This window comes from Sycon ciliatum, chromosome 1 (assembly GCF_964019385.1).
Source record: "Sycon ciliatum chromosome 1, ocSycCili1.1, whole genome shotgun sequence".
NCBI lineage: Eukaryota > Metazoa > Porifera > Calcarea > Leucosolenida > Sycettidae > Sycon > Sycon ciliatum.
Window position 1 is genome coordinate 18,587,777 of NC_088643.1, and position 21,160 is coordinate 18,608,936.

Below are 21,160 nucleotides of genomic sequence, written 5' to 3' on the forward strand. Positions count from 1 at the left end.
TCCCCAGGTCGTTATTCCCCAGGTCGTTATTCCCCAGGTCGTTATTCCCTAGGTCGTTATTCCCTAGGTCGTTATTCACAAGGTTGACTGTACAGCAATTTACATGAACATTTGGCAGAATGATCGCCGTCTTGACTGAAATGGCAATTTTCTCGACTAAGACGTTGATGTTGCCTACACTGCTTGATGCAAATCCTATCGTGTGTCTGCATGTGGTCGTGTGTTAAGCCACTGGTGTGAGGCCCTCCAGTTCTTGCACTTCCTCTGTAAACTAGCCACACGTCACGTTCTCAGTGCAGTCATCATTCACGGCGTACCAATGTTTAATTACAGAGGAAGCAGGAATTGGATACGGATACATAGTAACTTGCTAATATGATAGCCATTGCCTCCAGAAAATAAGTACATCCGTATGCATGTGCATATAACAATCACAGTACACCTTGGGTTAGCGGAACATACTACTCTAGTACCTGGCAGTTTGTGTCGTCGTTGTCATCGCATCGACAAGAGTTTTTTTTGTCTTTTATAAGGTTTTATTATTGCTATTGATGTAGCTCTGAGCTACTGATTACAGCAGGAAAAAACTGGTCTCTACTCTAAGAAGAGACATGAAGAAGACTAGCGAAAAGCTGCTTGTAGAGCAACAAAATATAAAGTCGGCAAGTTCTTGCTGGGAACGACGCTACATTCGGATCACTGGATCCATACTAGGCTCAAGCGATTCCTCAGGGGTCAGCGCGAAGGCAGAAATAGGCATGCGGGTACAGCCAGAAATGGACGTGTGTACACATAGGAGAGCAAGGGAAGCGCAACGCGAGCTGTAGCAGCCAGAAACCGATACATGCGCAGAAAGGGGAGCACACCGCGACATGCACGGCAGCCAGAAACGGATACATGCGCAGAAAGAGAGCACACCGCGACATGCATGGCAGCCAGAAATGGATACATGCGCAGAAAGGGGAGCACAACGCGACATGCACGGCAGCCAGAAACGGGTACATGCATACAACAGAGAGCAAGTAGAGCACACTGCTAGCTGCAGGACAGCCAGACATGGCTGGGTGCATACAAAAGGGAATCGCTTGGTGCCAAAAAAGGGGGCACATAAATGATCACGACTGATGTTCGTGACAGTTTGGATTGAGCTAAAAAGACACGTGTGTGATCAGCGTATTCACCCCCCTCCCCCTCCCCCCTCCCCCCTCCCCCTGACCATTGCAAAGACTGGCGACAGATGCTCATATGTCTGCTTTACACACTCTTGTCTGTCTCCAATTCTTGTTTCGGTTGTCAGGAGTATAGATCAATTTGTTGAACTGATCAGGAAATTGGACACTACACAAGTGGAAGCCGATCAGCTGAAGTCTCTAGAGGTCTTGCTACCGGACAGTGACCAGGTAGGAGAGAGGCGGTGATGTCATGCTAGCTAGTGGAATTCGTCCCCGTGATCAGTGTCGCAGCGTAGCATTCGACTGAACGGCCCACTGTCCATAGTTAGTGACCGGGCTGTGTAGTGCACCGAGCTTAACGTTAGTTCACTCAAGGGCCATTCACATGTCTTAACAGCTCACTCCTGAAGGTGAACCTCACTGTCCCGAGCACTGTACTGGTAGGAAAGAAGTGGTGCAATTTGTCCCAGATAATTACTATCCTAGTTGTGTGCCACCTTGGTCCATAGTGCGTGCTTGATATGTGTATGGCCGATAATCACGATAGATCCTTCCAGATGTACCGGAAACCCTGGTAAGAAACCTCTCGTTGAATCTAAATAATACTCAACTGTTTGTACACATGTGTACCTCATTGGGTCCTACACTGTCAGAAAATTTGGCAACGGATGTGATATATTGTTGTTGGGTATGTTTGTCGCAGACCGAACTCATACGCAGCTACAAGGGTGATCCGGCATTGCTCGGTACACCAGAGAAGTTCTACCAGGCATTGGACCAGCTCAACCAGTAAGAAGCAGTGTTTTGTTAAGTCGACATGCCTGCACATTGGTACAGTGTGTAGCACATAGTACAGCGAGGTGGAAGACACACTGCAAATCACAGTGTTTGTGTGTGTGACTATTTATAATATGGACACACTGCAAATCACAGTGTTTGTGTGTGTGACTATTATGAAGTTGCATGGTATACTGGTGTAAAAAGAACGTATTCGATGTGAACGCTTTGCTTTCTGTTGCGCTGTACCTTAGCTACCGCTTCCGGGTCAAGGTGATGTTACTCAAGCTGGACGTCGCTGAGGGCCTGCAGAGCCTGTGGCCATCGGTCAACACTCTTCTGCAGGCTTGCAACGGTGGGTTACGCAACGCACTATCACCTGCCACACAACACTTGGCACGCGTCTTTCATGAAGTGGTACCGATCCCATTGCTGTTACAGTAGACAGTCCTGGTGCGGTTCATTTTCCCAAGGCTTGGTTTGAGACAATACCGTAATCACCAGCGGGGTGAAAATGGCATTCAGTGAAAAACAGTTTGTGTGTTTTTCGACATGTGAGTGATTTTCATGTTGCTGCTTTGCTGTCCGGTGCTGTAGACGTGCGCGAGTGTGAAGAGCTACGCAAAGTCTTCCTCATCGTTCTGACCGTGGGAAACTTCCTCAACTCCGTACGTAGAAAAAGGGCACAATCGAGACACGAGAGTGAAACTGTGATCTTGCATTTCATTCCTTCAAGTAGACACATACATTCAATGTACTTACCCATGACTGGGACTCTTTAGCACACAATGCCTCGTTCAGCTACAGGTAAAACCCCTGTGTTCAGCAACCACTGCAATAGGAGACCCAGCACCTGTGCTAAGTGGCCGGTCATCTCACACACTTAGACCATGCCTTCACATACTAGTACTTTAGACCTGCAAAGAAAGACCACCTGTCAATAAAGACCGGTTTTCTGTGCACACATGGGTGGCCACTAGAAACTGTCCACTGTGTAAACTAACACGTCCTGTTACTCCACAACACCGCATTGTGCTCTTGATTGACACAACTAATTACTTGCACGTTCATCCCCACTAAGCTAATTGCGTAGAGGCCCTTCGTACATGCACCAGATGCACAGGGTGGAAATTCCCGGAATACCGAGAAACTGTGTCTGCTGTCTGCCCTGGATTTGAACATGTCATGAAACACATGGTTGAAGTACCCATGTGGTGCATGCATGGAATGTGACTATCAGTGATACGGTCCGTACCTCAGGCAGTGAAGTTAGCTGATCGATAATCATCAGTGTGCGTTGTTCATGTATCAATGGATAGGGCGGAAATGCAGGCAATGCGGCTGGCTTTCGTCTGGAGACGCTCCTCAAGCTGGACGACACGCGTGCAAACGCACCGCGTATGACACTGGTGCACTTCCTAGCAGAGGTGAGCCCTAGTGCATACGAGTACAGGCGTTGCTGGTACCGCACACGTGTGTGCCCTGGTCTACACAGCTACTTTGTGCAGACTGTGATGGGTTTCATGTGAGAATTGAGCGAATAGTATGCAGATCCTTAGAGTCTGTACTCTGCATCACTGGCAGAATAGGGCTGCAATTACGCAATGTTTGCCCAGTTTTCTCAATTATGCTCTCTTTCAGGCTTTTCCATCTAGTTTTCTATCCTCTCTCTCTCCGTCCGTCCGGCTGTCCATCCATCCATCCGTCCATCCATTCATCCATCTTTCGGTCTCTCCCTCTCTCTCTCCCGTTCTCTCGTTCTCTATCTCCTCCGCTACACTACACTCTTCTCTAGTTCATTGAACAGAAGCACCCGGAGTTGCTCGGACTGCCCCAGAAGCTAGGCATACTGGAAAAGGCAACGCGGTAAGTAGACAGGTGGCACTTCTTTGCTTCGACTAAGATACTGCTAGCATGGATGGGTGGTGTTGATGCTTTGACCGGAACACATACTGTGACATACTCATTAGCAGTGCCGCCAACCTTCCGTATTTGTACAGAAGATCACTCCTTCGTCCGCAGTCCGGAATTTGAGCAAAATTGTACATTCAAGACCTACCGCTGACAGTAATATCAAGAGACCATAACCCCGAGAGTGTGCAACTGGGGTCTGGCTGCAGTAGGCCCACTGCGCGGCAGAATTCCAACATTACGTCATGCCGCTGAGGCACACTGTACACAACTCTGCATTCCGCGGTGCTTGGAACCAGGGAGTAGTGCAAGCGCAACGAACGTGTCCATCATTTTTGACGTACTGTTGGAATTCCGCCCCGTGGATCCCCATGTACAGAGTTGCACACTCTTGGGGTTATGGACTCTTGGTAATATACTTGTCCATGTAGTAATATCTTGTCTGCACATGTTTGAGGGAAAGATGCGAATGGGAAAGGTAACCACCAGGACTCGAACCAGGGACCTTCGCTTGAGGCCAGCGATGCTCTGACCACTGAGCTATCTTGTCCTTGTCCCTGTCCCTTTCCTTTGTGTGTGTGTTTGTTCCCTGTGCACACACAGGCTATCAGTGAGCAATGTACAAAGTGAGTGCAGTGCACTCTCTAACCGACTCATGATGGCCCAGAAGAACATAGCGACCGTGTCGGATGACATCAAGGAACAGGCCAAGGACTATCTGGACGTAAGGTTACAGTTTCACCATATATAGGCATATAAGCTATAAAAGGAGGGATATTGGTACGCAGACTGTGGAAGGTGGTCCGTCTAAAACTGAAACTGTATTAGTATTCCTTGAAAACTAAGCTATAGTTTGAAGTCCGGGCAAGGAGCTGTACCCTGTAACAGTGTGTGTGTGTGTGGGCTGCGTTCCTGCCGTTACATTGCCATCATCATTCTTAACCCTTTCCGGGTTTATGACAAGTATACTCGTCATGCAGACCCCATCGCGTCTGGGCCATGACGAGTATACTCGCGCTATACTTTTTGTACAGTCCACGTACCGTACGCACTGATAGATCACTGTACAAACAGCGATAACTCTGGAGCGGATTATCGCATCGCGAAGATCTATAGCTCATTGGAACGGTCTTGGAAAGCGCTTTCCAGAGGTGTTTTCGGTGTGGCGATAGCTCAACAAATGATCGAGCGGTGATAAATTGAACGCGCGATTTCGATCTGAACATTTTTCTTACTTTCTGATTCAAGGGGATTTCCCAATGATGTGTGAAAGGCAGCATGACGTATGAGTACATCATTTGAATCGCTTGAATCTCACGAGCTCGATGCAGTTTGAATCGTAGTTCTACGTTGAGTATGAGCCCCGAACCGAAGGAAATAGTTGAGCGTGGTCTTGATGCCAAACTGGCGCACTGTAGCCTGGACACTGTTGGCGAGGCTAGGGGCCTCTTTGAGGTACTGTATGCTCTGAAAGTACGTGGAAGATGACGAGCAGGAAAGGAGCTTTCCAATAAGCCGAGTTGTGAAAATCCGTTGAGAAACAAAAATGTTGTGACAATTTGTTTGTTGCTATCTTGTACGCAACTCCAAGGAGCATGAAAACTGGTGTTATACGTGACCTCTAGAAGGTCCCCCTTTGGCCGTGTGTGTGTATTGGTGACCCATACGAGGTCCCCTTTTGGCGCTGTGTCCGTGCGGACCCCTTTGGCCGTGTGTGTATATTTGTGACCTATACGAGGTCCCCTTTTGGCGCTGTGTCCGTGCGGACCGCGCGTGCGGGCAGGTTGTGTAGAGGTCAAAGACAACACTGGCACGTCACACCTGGAAACCAGCCAAGTGAGCAAACCAGTCCTGATTACCCGCACTTATTGAAGTATTATTTTGAAGGCCATGAACAACGTAACAAGGTTTAGTGGTCACCTACACTTACTAGCTTTGCAAACAATAGGAGGACAGAGAAAGTGTTTTAATGCCGACAGAGAAAGTGTTTTTATGCCGACAGAGAAAGTGTTTTAATGCCGACAGAGAAAGTGTTTTAATGCCGACAGAGAAAGTGTTTTTATGCCGAGTTTCACGTACTAAGCGATCATCAGAAAACAGTAATGAGAAATCTGGCTTTGCTTGTGACCTAAAATCGTTCTTATCAATCGCACAGAAAGCAGTTGATGAAGTCGCCAGCGTCTCAGCGTCAATCAAGAAGCTGACGGACAAGAAAGACGAGCTGGCAGTGTACTTCCTGGAGACGCCCAAGGACTTCGATCTGGAAGGCACTTTCCAGGTGTTGCTCAAGTTTTGCAAACGACTTGCTGAGGCGGGACAGGTGAGCATAATAAAGATGATCCCCTTCTCCTTACACTGGATGCGTATGTAGGAGCATCGAATAGCATGCTTAGGATCTTACAAGGTCATAAACACCTGGCTGAAGAATTCAGCTTTGACTGAAAACGTGAGAGCAGAATTCTAAAAAAACATCACTGCTTTAGGCAACCCTCCTCACCTATCAACCTCCCAAGGCCTTCTGACCGACTGTAAAGTTAATTTCTAGATGTAGTTGTGATTTCGTAATTTCAGCCACACTTACTCCAGCCGGTACATATTCGTCGACAGCTGTCTGATTGCGCATCTGTTTGTGCATATGTTTGTGCAAATGACCGCACATTGTGTGCATGCACATGCGTGTTCGTGTATGTGTGTGCCGTCTGCTCGTATGTTTGTCTATCTGCATGCGCATGTTAATACGCATTACATAATTGTGTGTATGCGCTGTGCGTGTGTGTGTGTGTGTGTGTGTGTGTGTGTGCGAGTGTGTGCGTGTGTGTATGGGTGCGTGCGTGCGTGTGTGTGTGTGTGTGTGTGTGTGTGTGTGTGTGTGTGTGTGTGTGTGTGTATGTGCGTGTGTGCATGCATATGTGCGTGTCACGGACATTTCACGCGCTAAAGGAGAACGCAAAGCGACGCGAGCTGGAGGAGAGAACGCGCAGACGCAAACTCCAGCTGGAGGAGGAAGCCAAAAAGAAGGCCGAGAAGAAGGGCGCTGCCGGAGGAAGCAAGCAGCCAATGGGCTCTGCACCGCTGGTCGAGGGTGGCAACATACTTGATAACCTGATGGGAGAGATACGCGGTGGCTTCCAGCTGAAAACCGCGCGCCGCTCAGCAAGTGATGAATAATAGATCTCGAAGCACCAGTCAACCGTCAACCATCTCAGCAGCATACAGTACAGTACTGGCAGTCTCCGAAGAACGAACAGGCTGACTCAACTGTGCATGAAAATAAGAACGGTCAAGGCTACAAGGCTGATCCCCCCGTTCTTCGCCAACCGGCAGCATGATGACAGATAAGAAAGGCATGTTCAATAAATTGGTAATGTTGTAGAAAGGAAAATCTGAAGAAGTATAGCATGACAAATGAACTATGTAAGGAGCCAGGGAAATGAGGAAAATGTGTGCATGCATATCAGCCGAGATATATTTTACCGATCACATAATAAGAACATACAGAACGGCATTATCAAATCCTATATATCCTTCTTTTAAATTTGTTTGATACGTGTTTTGATTCAATTGACTCATCTTTCTTCTCCGTTATCATAAGTTACGAAATATGTTTGCGCTGGCGCCGTGAATAGTTCTGTCCTAAAGAAGGGAGAGGATATGCCTCAACTATTATTACTTCAAACCTACTTGCTAATGCTGTGTGTACACCACTTGAATGCTCAGTATAACTTATTCAACTTGACCTGCGATATACACGCAACCTTCAGATGTGTGTTGTGTGCGTGCAGCATATGGTATTTAGAAATTCATGTGTGCGGTAATAATAAATGCCCAGGTGGAAAACGAAATCCCTAAAACCAAAACCCTACCTACAGACAGTCATTATTAGTTTTATGCAGCAAGGACAGGGGGAGAGGAGAGAGAGAGAGAGGGGGGGGGGGGGGGGGGGGGGGAGAGAGAGAGAGGAGAGAGAGCAGGAAAAGCATGGACTGCAGTCTTCATCATCTCCTTGTTTTCTTTTTATCTTCAACTAGCCTCAGGAGGTCCCCAGAAGTTGTGGACACACTGCATATCCAAAACATGAAAGCACGATAGGACATTTTAAAAGACTCCTCAACAAGTGAATATGTTACCGGGGTATCTGTGTGACTCCTCAACAAGTGAATATGTTACCGGGGTATCTGTGTGACTCCTCAACAAGTGAATATGTTACCGGGGTATCTGTGTGACTCCTCAACAAGTGCATATGTTACCGGGGTATCTGTGTCACTGAAGGGAGTATGCTAAATCCAACAGTACTCGTACCCAGCACCCAAAATACTGTCGGTTTGGTATTAGAGAGGTTCCGGGGTACGATTTTCCGTGCCAAAATCCGTATGAGCGCTACGGATTTTTTCCAGGCGTGCTCCATACGATTTTTCGGCACGGAGAATCCGTGTGGACTGGCTTTCATACGAACCATGTTTCGTATGGAGATTTTGCGTCATCGGGTGCAGAAAGATTTTTCGCGTACAAATTTGGTACGAGAAACATCGATTTTTCGCGGGAAGTTTTGATTTCGGTACAAATTTTTAAAATAAAAAGACATAGCGCGGGAATGTGACGTGTTTGCGATCGTAACCTAGGCAATGACGGCAAACACATATCAGTTCCGTACCCCGGAACTTTTCACTGCTCGAAAACGACGTATAAAAAATCCGTAGAGCCTCCACGGATTTTGGCACGAAAAATCGTACTCCAGAACCTCCCTATTGTTTCGATGATGGAACTTAGAAGGCTTTGTTTAGCGGGAGAACGACCGAGATGCTGATCATGTCTAGAAAAGACTAAAAAAACGGTAAGAGCGAGCGGTAAAAATGCAAACCATGTCTACCAGTACTACTTTTCTTTATGGTACATTTACACCTGCCATCCATGCCATTATCCTTTGAGTTGTTGTGTACGTGTCGGTGGTATCATGATCACAAGCGTAGGTTGGCCACTCACTACAAAGCATATACTACACGGCATGTACTTGGAACATGTACCTGGAGCATCATCACTAGCATGTACAATAGGCCGTTGAAGTGCTTACGTCACGCTGCCTGAAAACTAGTAGTTACAAGGCCCAGTGGTGGCAAACAAAAACCGCGTCACTTGCACTCGTCGTGTTTCCAACGGTCACGGCATCACTTTGACTGGGGCTCGCTGGTGCAAGATCGCGACTTCAAATTTGGTTTTACTTAAAGAAGTTTCTCCTTCGCTCTCAAGCCATCGTGCAGTGTTTTTCCTGCTGAGTGTTCACCAGCACCTGAGAGATAGGAGTTCTGATTTCCGCTGGACAAGGAAACGAGCCCAGAGTTGGTTGGTCTCAGAACTAAAAGAAATCAGCAACCGCTGTGATAGAAATAACAGAGACACCCATCATTGCTTCTTGGCCGGCAACTACATGACTGTAAAGCCGAACGACAGTACAGGCACAGCAGTGGCCAAGCAAAAATCAGCTACGGCTTCTCCTTCTCCACAAAGCGAAAACTACAAACTCGGCGACAAGTAGCAGTTTATTTGAAATAAATAGTCTCGCACCCGTGCTTCTCAGTCAAAATGATGCTGTGGCTGTGTTCACTGCATGCTGCTGCCACTGGAAACACGACAAGTGCAGGTGATGCGACTTTTGTTTGTCACCACTTGGCCAAGTAACTACGCGTTGTCAAGAAGCTATGACGTCAGACTTCGACGGCCTATGATGTCATTCCTTTGCATGACCTCTAAAAGGGGGGGGGGGGGGCTCTGCAGCGCAGACTATTATTTTTAGTGTTGAAACGATCTCACCGGGTACCCGTTAGCTCGCTCGCCAGAAACTCGGCTCGTTTGTGAGGCCAGCTCATTTGCACTAACGAACACCGTACTACGTACACAAGGCAGGACACGTCGACCGGGAGTCGTAGAATATTTTATGACTCCCTGGTTGACCGAGAGTCCAGTCCCGCGCAAAGTGAAAATCACTCGCAGTTACAGTGACTGTGTACCTGCACGGCACTGAGTTGTTTCAGTTGTCGTTGCAGCTTTGGTGGACTCCACTGACGTCTTGTTCCGCATCTGCCGACCTGTCGCAGGACATGCTTCTGTCAACTCTCCATTCGAGTGCGAGTTACGCTCAGTCGTTTGGAAGTTTTCTCCCGGGATGCAGCGTAGAACAGGGCTACTTGCAATCTTTGAAATGGTCTATTCTTTCAAAGGCTGCTCAACGACGGCGCTGAAAAGACATCTCGACACCAAACAGCAGTCCGAAGTGAAGCAGCAGCAACCCCAAATGCCGGCGGTGATAATTTGAACCAGCTGGAAAAAATCGAACTTAGAGCTTGCTCGTTAGTGGGACTGATGGCTCGTTTGTTATAGATATGCTCGTTTCAACACCAATTATTTTGAATTTTGTACTGGGCACTTTGATCTGGTGAGTGTTTTCAAGGTTACCCTGCAACCACCTCTATAATACAAAGCTGGCGTTCTGCACGCCACAGGGTGTGGCAACACTACTCGAACACACATGTACCAGCCATAGAATACAGTGTTTCACGAAGAGGGGCTCTATCTAACCTTGTGACATAGTCTCCACCCTTGATGTCATAGATATGGTACAGGATGCCCAGGCGAATGCCAGATATACGCCGCTGCTCCAGCTCCTGCACAACCACATGGAAGCATAGCGCACAAAGCCAGAATTAGAACGTTTGACATTCATAGTCATTTCAACCGCTTCGGTGGTGGGTCGGATTTATTCACCTCCCACCGCTTTAGGAGCTGCATCTGCGCCTTGATCCTTGAGGGTGATGTTCCTACGAATGCGGACAACTCCGTCCAACTGAGTCTCACGTGAACCTTGAAATTCATTTTCTAATTTTTCTAATTTTTCTAATTCCTTTTCCATTCCCTTAACTAGTGAGTACCATTTCCAGAGGGGCACATATGCCAATGGACCCGGCATAACAAATAAATAACTTCTTATACCCGTACTGTCCATGAACGCATCTCGCACAGCCACACCGGGCTCCACAGTCAACATGTGCATGCGGCATATGGGGCACGGAGCATGTATCGGTGTACTTCATATTCACGCTGTTCCACAGCCAATGCACTCACCAATTGAAGTATTTCCTTGTGCCGCTGCTGCCGAATAGAACGTAAAATCAACTGACGACCTACACAAACACAAGCAACAAGGAACAGAGGTAATTCATGAATAAGATCATGCAGCCATCTTTCATCCTTGGCTTTACCAATTACAGTGATGATGCGGAACTCATCTCTTCGTTAATGAAGATGGCCAGGCTACAAAGGGCTTTGCCATAACTTAGAAACACACACACACACACACACACACACACACACACACACACACACACACACACACACACACACATACAAACATGCACACACACATACAAACATACACATGCACATGCACACACAAAAGTACATGTAAATCCACAACACGGAAAACATGTAGATGCTCGGACATGGAACAGAATGAAGAAACAAAAGGATTTGTCATGAGTACCTTTAGTGAGCGCCTTGACGAAGACACTTGCATTTGGTATGGCCAAGTACCATGCATTGACATTGCACATCACCAGCACGCCACTGCTCACTAGTAACCTGAATTTATAACACACACACACACGCACACACACACGCACGCACACACAGACACACACAGACACAGACAGGCAGACACACACACGCGCACATACGCACGCACACACACACGCACACACACACACACACACACACACACACACACACACACACACACACACACACACACACACACACACACACACACATACACACATACGCATCACAATGCAAGTATTCCACATTACAACTTACTTGAACTTAGGCTAAATTCAGGCTCAAAAATCGATTTCTTGATTATCCCACTAGTATCCAAGCTTCAGACCTGCAGCCCCACACATCAGGTCATGCTACGACAAGATCGGCCCTTGGCAAGTTATGACTTCGATGATGTATGGTGATGACTGCGGAATTCTTACTACTACATTATTATAGTAGTCATTGCTATTTTTAAATTATAATTTCCTTATGGGGCACACTCCACAGTGTCAAGTTAAGCACCAGGCAGAAACAAGCCTATTCTAAGAGAACCTGTGGAAAGAACCCCAGAGATTTTCAGAGCGCTTCTGGTTTCTGGCCAAAATACCTAAGCTTAATTTTGTGGCATAACACCAGCAACTGTCCAATACAGGACTGAACACCATGGTGCGGTACGGAGGCGGGGTGGAGCTGTTTTCAGCCAATCAGCGCCCGTTTAGCCATGGTCACAGGAGACGAGGCGAAATAAATCCCGCGCTGGATTCATATCCATGTAACTCCCGGTGTGTTGGTAAGGGCATGTTTGATTGGTGAATCCGGATTCAGATCAGATTCACTGGAGCAGTCAGAACAACAGTTCCCAATCAAACAGAAAACAGAACAAACAGATCATATTTTTGCCAGAAATATTGTAGAACTCATGATAGCTCACCATGCCGCGAACTTCAAAATTTCCACAGAGTTGATAGATTTTTTTACGTTCCTCAAGATGAAAAAATGTCATCGTAGATTTTACTACAGATTGTAGAGATTGTTGATTGTTGTTGTTAATCATTTGACGTGTCTACTTCTGGCTTGTGATTGATTGCAAGCATGGATCGTTTGCGACGCAGGAAAAGGAAGAAGAGGAGACAAGCTGCTGCGATTGTCTCGGCGGTTCTGTGTATTCTGCTGTCTAACGGAGGTGTACTAGCTGGTCGTTGTCCGCGACTTTTGAATGATCTAATTGATCTAGCAGTTTTTGATACATCTGCTGCTACGCTGCTGGCCGTGCAAGGGCGTCGTGAATACGTGCCAAGACAGCATGGTTACGGTGAAGTCATTATCCCCCAGCAAACAGACAGTGACTTCAGATCACATTTTCGTCTCTCACAACGTACTGTGGATATTGTTGTCGAAAAGCTCCAGGGTTCTCCACTTTTCTCAGTTACAGCAGACCATGGAGGGAGACCAGCAGTACCAGTTCGAAAGCAGATCCTGATAACCCTGTGGTGGCTGGGTTCAAAGAGCACGATACGCGAGGTGAGCGATAAAATGGGTCTCTCAAAATCGACAGTTTGGTTTGCTGCAAGGCGTGTGTGCCAAGCATTAACAGAACTAGCCCCACTTTTGATTTCTTGGCCGGAAGCTCAAGGAATTCTGGATACGGAAAGGAAATTCCATTCCCTTAAATCAATGCATGGCATTGTGGGCGCAATAGATGGTTCACATAATACCGATCAAGGCGCCGAAGGAGGCAAAGGACGTCTACCTGAACCGCAAGAAATTTTATTCAATGGTATTGCAAGCAGTATGCGACGCCAATCTCTTGTTTACAGACGTGTAAGTTGGCTGGCCGGGCTCTGTATGATGCGCGCGTCTTCAATAATTCTCCACTAAAGCAACATGCCCTCGATGATCAAGCCAAGTTTTTCCCCAATGAAACCTTCATCATTGGTGATTCGGCTTATCCGTTGCTTTCATGGCTACTGACTCCTTACCGTGACAATGGTCATCTGACTGAAGCTCAACGCCACCTCAACTTCAAGCACTCCGGCTCCAGGATGGTTATTGAGAAGGCGTTTGCGTTACTCAAAGGGCGTTGGCGGCAGCTGCAATACTTGAACACGTCAAACGTTGAAAATGCACCCAATGTTATCACCGCAGCATGTGTGCTGCACAACATGGCGATTATGGAACATGATAATGGGAACGACTTTCTTCTCGGTCTACCAGAGGAGCCTATACACAACGCACCACTCTTTCATGCAGCGGATTCATCAGGTGAGCACAAGGGAGACATGATCAAGAATTATCTGCTTGATTGACAAAGCTCATCAATTCTATTCTGTGCTGATATTCCTTTTTGGTTTGTCTTTCTCTTTGCACTCTCATATTGATTTTGGACCGGCGATATCATGCAGTAATCTTGCGTACATCAGGCTGTAGCAGATGCGCATCTCTGTCTCTCTCTCTCTCTTTGTCTCTCTCTCTCTCTCTCTCTCTCTCTCTCTTTCTCTCGTTCTCTCTCTCTCTCTCGTTCTCTCTCTCTCGTTCTCTCTCTCTCGTTCTCTCTCTCTTGTTCTCTCTCTCGTTCTCGTTCTCTCTCTCTCTCTCTCTCTCTCTCTCTCTCTCTCTCTCTCTCGTTCTCTCTCTCTCTCATCCGAAAACATTTCATCTCGGCGTGTGCGGCTTCGTAATCAGGGACAGGTTGAGAGAATGGGACCAACAGAAGCCACTCTTCCTCTCAGGATCTCCAGAATCCATGACGAAGGCGAAACAAACTACTTGAAGTTGAAAGGCAAACACAACTGGAGAAGATGCTTCGAAGCTTCGAAGACAAACACAAATTCAATAATGGAAGTGGAGACCTCCATGCACTTGACCACGTCATTTACAAAATCCCGAAACATGTCTGAATCGGTTCGAATCGAAACAAAAACTAAACTCATTGCGTAGCCCTGTCTGGTTTTCATTGGGCTTTGCAACTTGCTCTGGCTGCTCCAGCCTTGGGGGTCGGAGTGACCAGAACATGTTCCAAACACTCCAAAAGCAGTGCAGACCAATCAAACGCCCCTGTTCTGAACGATCCTGTTCCGGATCCGACCAATCGAATGAAATGCCCCTGTTCTGAACAATCCTGTTCCGGATCCGACCAATCAAACGCCCCTGTTCTGAACGATCCTGTTCCGGATCCGACCAATCAAACGCCCCTGTTCTGAACGATCCTGTTCCGGATCCGACCAATCAAATGCGCCCTAAGTCACACTGCTCCCACACCGTACTTGTACCCTGGCCGGGAATCCCTAGTCTCTGGCGTAGGGTACACCACTGGTACACACCACACAGTAGGTGCTACAAGGCCCAGGCCATGTACAATGTAGTACCTACTGCGTAGCCTACGGGCATCCATATTGCACTCTCGCAATTAAAAACCTGTCTTGAATAGTGCCCCTGTCGCGAAGAGCGAATAAAAAAGGCCCTCTCTTTCATAGTGCCCCAGGCTTGAAATCAAGCACTCATGCCAATTTGGTATTGCTTTGCTTGTGTTCCTGTCGCAGTTTCTGTTGAGCCATACTTCTCTTCCATTTGCCACCCCTTGATGTAGGCACCATAGTTTCAGGGTTATACGTAATTCCGTATACTGATGACAATACAATTGCACAAGCATTGAAATAATAATGCCCTCTCAGTCTCTTGAGCAGTGCCCTCTCGTGAGTAGTACTTCGGGACCCAAATCGTGCAAGTACGGTATTTGGGCATAAAAATAATGCACTCACGTCACATCACTCTCCGAGAACTCCAACCTTTCCTTCAGAAGCTCCTTGCTGACCGTCACATCGCCGTGAACACCTTCCAGCAGTGAGTCCACTAACTTGCCTGACAGCGAGAGAAATCAAAAACAAACCGGTGCACTTTGCATTAATAATGATACAGACAAGAGTAACAGTACAGTTACAGATCCTAGACAAATACAGTGTACCTTGCGTGCGGTACCGTTGTTACTTCAGAACTCTCCCTCCCTCTCTCTCCCTCCCTCCCTCTCCCTCTCCCTCTCTCTCTCTCACTCTCACTCTCTTTCTCCCTCCCTCCCTCCCTCCCTCCCTCTCTCTCTCTCTCTCTCTCTCTCTCTCACTCTCCCTCTCTTTCTCCCTCCCTCTCTTGGGGTAGATACAACACGTCGGCATACGCCTCTGACATGAGAAAATATGATACACTCTGACTAGCCACGTGACCTCTTAGTCTACAGCTACAAACATGATAAAAGGACACACACACGGCCATACCTATGTCAGATTCGGTGTCCGTCGACACGCAGCAGCCCTGCACATGTCGCTTGTAGTCACTCTGGAAGACGACCGCGTACTCATCGAGTCCCGTCGTCAAGTGGAACTGCTGAACAACACCTCGTTGAGACAAATCAACCTTCAGCAACAACAAAATAAGTGAGAAAGGAAGAGGTGAAGTTGAGAGCCGCTTCAGAGGAAGACCTGATGTCCAGGTGCAAAGAAGCTGCTATTGGTTGCAAGCTTGGAGCTTATTCTACAGCATACTGGGTACATGTAGGCATGCACATTACTGTCTGCAATACAGGTAGCACACCAGTATACAAATAAAACCTAAGAAAAGAAAAAGCTTCAGGCTCCTCACAATCAACATCCTCAATTACTAGTAACTCTTCCACTAGTGCCCTTCTCATCAGGTGAAACACAGTCAGAAAGAAGCTGACCAAGCACTGCACAATGATATATAAACAGTAGTGATGTGATAACAACAGCACAAGCAAGAGTAGCTAAAAACAACACGGTGAAACGCATAACCTCCTACACACAGGAGGAATGGCAAAGAGGTGCCAGTGCGAAGAAACCAAGCAAAGAGTGTAATGTACTGCGACAACAATAGACTACCAAGGTACAGAAGTAACAAGCTGTTGACGACCGGCCAAACAGCCCAAGTGTGAAATTGTTTCATTTTTTGTCATTCCTTTATATGCGTGAGAGTCAGATTATGCATTTTAGGGTGTTGTTTTTAGCTACTCTTCTTTGAGCCGTTGTTATCACACCACTACTGTACTGTATACAAGTCATTGTGCAGTCCTTGGTCAGTTCCTTTTTGCCTGTACTCCATCTGATGAGAAGGCAGTGAAAGTACTGGTGGTGACAGTCAAATTTTTCTTCAGACTTTTCCCTTTTCCATTCCCTCAACCAGTGAACATGAATGGCTTGACTAATCAATAAGGCCGGGAGAAAGCGGGAAAACTGCACGGCAGTACGTACCAGCTGTCGATCGACCAGCGTCCTGTCGTTGACCACGGCGTAGAGCTGGTGCTTCAGAGCCAGTGGTGGCATGGCACCGCCTAGAACACCGGCTGACGGGAATCTGGCCGAGACTAGCTGAATGGCCGCCTCGGTTTCGCTCGGTACAGCCGCCAGTAAGTCGGCATCATCTGCAGGAGAAATAAACACAGTAACATGCACAGCACAGGGTTAGAGGTTTGGACTATGACGAGAGAGCTTGGAAGCTCAGGGCCCTACGCTATGCTTTGTTGCCTAGCTCATCGTGCATGTTGTTAGAACTGATGGAAATGGTTTTTTTCCTTTGATTAGCTACATCATTGTATTGCAAAAACGTTTCAATGAGTTACTGAAGTAACGTCTTCTGCATAGCTACGGGACCGGCGCTGACTCTGCCGATCACGGGCGTTCTGGAGTCGACGGGATGTCTGTGCTGACGTTTCCTGGGACCGGCGCTGACTCTGCCGATCACTGGCGTTCTGGAGTCGACGGGATGTCTGTCCTGACGTTTCCTGGGACTGGCGCTGACTCTGCCGATCACGGGCGTTCTGGAGTCGACGGGATCTCTCTTCCGACGTTTCCTGTGACCAGCGCTGACTCGCCCGTTCACGCTTATTTTGGAGATGACGGGATCTCTCTTCCAAAGTACGTTTTTGCTGACGCATCCTATCACCTATTCGGCAACTAACGTCCATTCCAATTGCATTTCCTCGTCTCCCTATTTCTTTCCAGAAAATCTCCCTATACATCAGGGAGTCGTATACATAATACGACGAATATTGTGGCCAGCTGTTTGTGGCCAGCTGTATTTGATGGTACGGTACGGGACAGATACGGGATAGCGCCAGCAAATATTGTGGCCAGCTGTTTGTGACCAGCTGTGTTTGCTGGTACGGTACGGGACAGATACGGGATAGCGAAGGCGTGACACAAACAAACAAACAAATAAATAAACACCAAATTAAAGCTGTGTGGACCCTGGCTAGCGCCAGACGTTACTGAAGTAAGTTGAAGTAACGTCTCCTGCATAGCTACGGGAATTAAAGCACCAGTAATGGAACATGATTCCATGATGTCATGTCGGCATCTATCCGCATAGATGGTACTCTGTTGGACCCCAAATCCGTTGGAACTGGCTTACGCCAAGGTTGTACTATGGCGCCGGTATTATTCAATCTATACATGGGCGCTGTTGTCGATAGGTGGCATGTTATGATTGCGGATGGTGACGAGATCGGGATTGACATTTCCCAATACCGAGTGAATCGTTTATTCAACACAAGGCTAAGGGATCTCACCCGGGTTCGAATTACTGAGTGCCAATTTGCCGATGACTCGGCGCTGCTTGCCAACATGTATGCTGGAGCTGAATGGGCTCTCTCTCTCTCTCTCTCTCTCTGCCTTCCAGACAGTCGCGAGCGTGTTTGGCTTGACCGTCAACATAGCAAAGACTAAGTACATGCCTGCCGGGAGTGGAGTATTACCACCAGACAGAGCTCCTTTAGATGGCACAGTAGAGTGTGTAGATGCCTTCCGCTACCTGGGATGCCAGGTTACGCCCGATGCTCGCAGCACATTCGATGTATCGCGGCGAGTCGCTGCTGCCTTGGGTGCATTTTCAGCTTGAAAGAGACCATTTTCTGCAATGATGATTTCCACATCGGTGCAAAACGAGTGGTATATGGCGTCACGGTCCTTGCTATCCTGCTCTATGGCTCAGAGAATTGGACACTGAGACAGAGGGACGTACGGAAGCTCGAGTCATGTCACCTGCAATGTATAAGGTCAATGCCTTATCGGTGGATCGGGGATGGCAGATCAGCAACCGAATCTCTTCCCTCCAGGTTCATCGCATGTGGGGTGGTGACCATGAGCGTGTCGTCGATAAGGTTCAGAGGCGCCGGCTCCGGTGGCTGGGACACGTTGCTCGGATGGGGAATCGCATTCCGCTGCAGCTGGTGTACGGTGCCTTGCCAGCTAAGCACCCGCCTCGTGGCTCCAGGAAGCGGTGGAAGGATGCTGCAAAGGCTGGCCTTACCTCCATCGGCATTCCAGTTGAAGACTTCAATGACATCGCCCGGGACAGGGAGAAATGGCGGCCGAGGTGCCGTGACGGAGTTGAGCACATCGTCAACATCAGGACTCTACTGGTAACGAAGCCGTTCCAATGCCCGGTATGCCACCGCAGTTGTCGTCGACGGCAGGATGAGAGTCGCCACAAATGTAACGCGACAAGACACTCCCGTCGAGTGCCCTGATGGACAGCACAAATCCGAGTCTGCCCCTTTGGGGGCCACATAGCCGGACACAGCAGTGGTACAAGGAAGGAAGGAGGGTGTGTGTGAGTGTGTGTGTGCACATGTGCGTGTGTATGGCGCTTCGCGACGGCCCAACTATTCCATTTGAAGATCAGCCTCAAGTGATAACTGCTTGTAGCTTGGGCATGTCACCTCAATGCCACATGCATGTTTTGGGGATTAGTATGTAATAGGTTGCCTGATGATTGTACTGTATTGAGCAAAAAACCGTTGCAACGAACTAGCCTTGCTCCACTGTTCTACTGTGGGAATTACAGTAAAACCCGTCAATCGTTAAATGTGCGACTCGTTATAATAACATGTCTTACAGTATGTACTCTTGGTAGAATGCATTCTACCAAGAGTACATACTGTAAGACATGTTATTATAACGAGTCGCACATTTAACGATTGCCCCAAATCCATAGGTTAACGAGAACATACGGTAACGATCTTGCAGTCTTCAGGCATATCACATACGTGGCCTTACAGCCTCAACAGAACTTATTATAACGAAGCAATGTCACCCGTTAAAACGTTAGATTTGCTTCCTCATTATATTTACATGTCTTACAGTAACCCCCCAGAGTGCGCAAGTTCACCTATCAGATCTGGGACGGCGAAATCCGTGTTGCACGTCATAATAACGACATCATGAGCAGGGGAAGTGTGGACGTACGTGGTGCACCGCGTCAATGGAATGAGGCGAGTCCGACCCAAAAAACGACGTACATCACGGATTACGCCGTCCCACAACCCCATCCCAGGTGCGCACTCTGGGGGTTATGACTGTACTCTTCATTCTACTAACAACACCTCATGCCGTACGCACCAGAATATGCTGACTAATGCATATTCGACCACTCGTGCACTTCAGACATGCATGGTGCTTAGTTGGCCAGCAGTGCTAGTGGCCTTGCCTATCATAAGGTTTTTTTTAAAGATATTGATAGAAACAAAAACCAATCCACAACCAACGGATACCGATTCGTTTTGACAGAAACGTTTTTCTCCAGAATTCATCAGTGACTACTTCTGCTTGATGACGGGCGAGAATGAAGGAAGCAGCTCATGGTCTGTCAAAACAAATCGGTGTCCGTTGGTTGTGTATTGGTTGTGCTTCTATCAATAATTGCCATCTGATCTTGTCTCCGACTACAGTCCATTTCAAAACTATAGACGCGTAGGGTTTGAAATATTTCAAATTTGGCTGGAACTTTTAGAGAATACTTTTCGGAATATTGCTCAGGTCCGCTCCACAATTACTCTCATATAGTTTCTAAACGATTGGATAACAGACGCCAAATTTGGAAAAAATTATGCACAAAGTGATCACAGATTTTATGTGGTATAGATGCTGGCATAACGGTTTTTGCCTAGGTACGCGTCTATAGTTTTGAAATGGAATGTAGAAGGTTTTTTTTAATACAATGCAATTTTCTCTCTTCTGTTTTCTCCTCGTCAAGTCAGCTTACCCAAACCAGAATCCTCGTCAATGCTTCGAGCTTTCTTCGCCACTGCTTCGCTGGTTTCTGAAGCTACCTGCGGCGGCAATGAGCGCTTCATAATTGCACACAGGCTCGGGCCTGGAATCCGTTACATTCACACAATTGTTTCAAACGTTTGAACCAGGAATAGCAAATACTCAATAAAAACTCGCTGGTGGAAAGGTAATAGACCTCACTATGAGACGTGAAGACACAGCTGGTTATGTGGCCTTCAAAGAAATCATGCAACACTAGACGAAGCTTCCACTGGCACTGAGCTTCAGCTCCACCATTAATTTTTTACAGTGAGCTGAGCTGAACATGAATGAACATGTTTCGTGCGTGTGATGAACTCAGCAGTCTGTCGATGACAGATGTGGCATGTAGGCGTCGTCATCTTCGTCACGATGTAAGCCGAACATGACGTCATGATATAGTCAGTCTAGTCTAGTCGGATCGGATACCAAGGCATGTTTGTGTAGATGTATCTCAAGTCAAGACGGCAAGATCAAGACAAGACTCTACTCTTTTCTTTACTCTTGTCTTTCTGGATTCCTGTCTTTTGTGCCGTTGTTGTAACCAGTACTACTCCTTGGTTGTAACCCCACGAAACCCAGGTTAGCAGATACTTAGTACTAGTATATTTTTCAGTCGTC

The 21,160-nt window shown here is 47.4% G+C and overlaps 2 protein-coding genes across 2 annotated transcripts in view; one reads left to right on the top strand and one right to left on the bottom strand.

Moving 5' to 3' along the window:
- Positions 1 to 7,620, top strand: part of LOC135816352 (inverted formin-2-like) — a 23,104-nt gene extending 15,484 nt beyond the window's left edge. The window contains exons 9-17 of the mRNA XM_065329657.1: positions 1,298 to 1,400; positions 1,876 to 1,961; positions 2,204 to 2,304; positions 2,547 to 2,617; positions 3,269 to 3,376; positions 3,745 to 3,815; positions 4,464 to 4,584; positions 6,016 to 6,180; positions 6,801 to 7,620. Of these exons, the coding sequence (XP_065185729.1) occupies positions 1,298 to 1,400; positions 1,876 to 1,961; positions 2,204 to 2,304; positions 2,547 to 2,617; positions 3,269 to 3,376; positions 3,745 to 3,815; positions 4,464 to 4,584; positions 6,016 to 6,180; positions 6,801 to 7,028 (1,054 nt within the window). The 3' untranslated portion in view covers positions 7,029 to 7,620. The remainder of the gene's footprint in view (positions 1 to 1,297; positions 1,401 to 1,875; positions 1,962 to 2,203; positions 2,305 to 2,546; positions 2,618 to 3,268; positions 3,377 to 3,744; positions 3,816 to 4,463; positions 4,585 to 6,015; positions 6,181 to 6,800) is intronic.
- LOC135816524 (inactive serine/threonine-protein kinase 19-like) lies at positions 7,190 to 20,825 on the bottom strand. Its single transcript, XM_065329722.1, has 8 exons — positions 20,493 to 20,825; positions 16,703 to 16,872; positions 15,713 to 15,851; positions 15,206 to 15,305; positions 11,392 to 11,489; positions 10,974 to 11,032; positions 10,431 to 10,516; positions 7,190 to 7,919 (listed from the first exon to the last, which is right to left on the bottom strand). The coding sequence occupies exons 1-8, from the start codon at positions 20,581 to 20,583 to the stop codon at positions 7,856 to 7,858; spliced, it is 807 nt and encodes a 268-aa protein (XP_065185794.1). The 5' UTR covers positions 20,584 to 20,825; the 3' UTR covers positions 7,190 to 7,855.
- Between the last annotated feature and the right edge of the window lie 335 nt (positions 20,826 to 21,160).

What these genes read in the sequence shown, in the direction of transcription:
- LOC135816524 (XM_065329722.1), bottom strand. Translation starts at nt 20,583, where the DNA reads ATGAAGCGCTCATTGCCGCCGCAGGTAGCTTCAGAAACCAGCGAAGCA. An exon ending in GGACACCGAATCTGACATAG is followed by an intron (nt 15,306 to 15,712) that starts GTATGGCCGTGT and finishes TCTCGCTGTCAG; the next exon opens with GCAAGTTAGTGGACTCACTG. An exon ending in ACAAGGAAATACTTCAATTG is followed by an intron (nt 10,517 to 10,973) that starts GTGAGTGCATTG and finishes GTGGTTGTGCAG; the next exon opens with GAGCTGGAGCAGCGGCGTAT.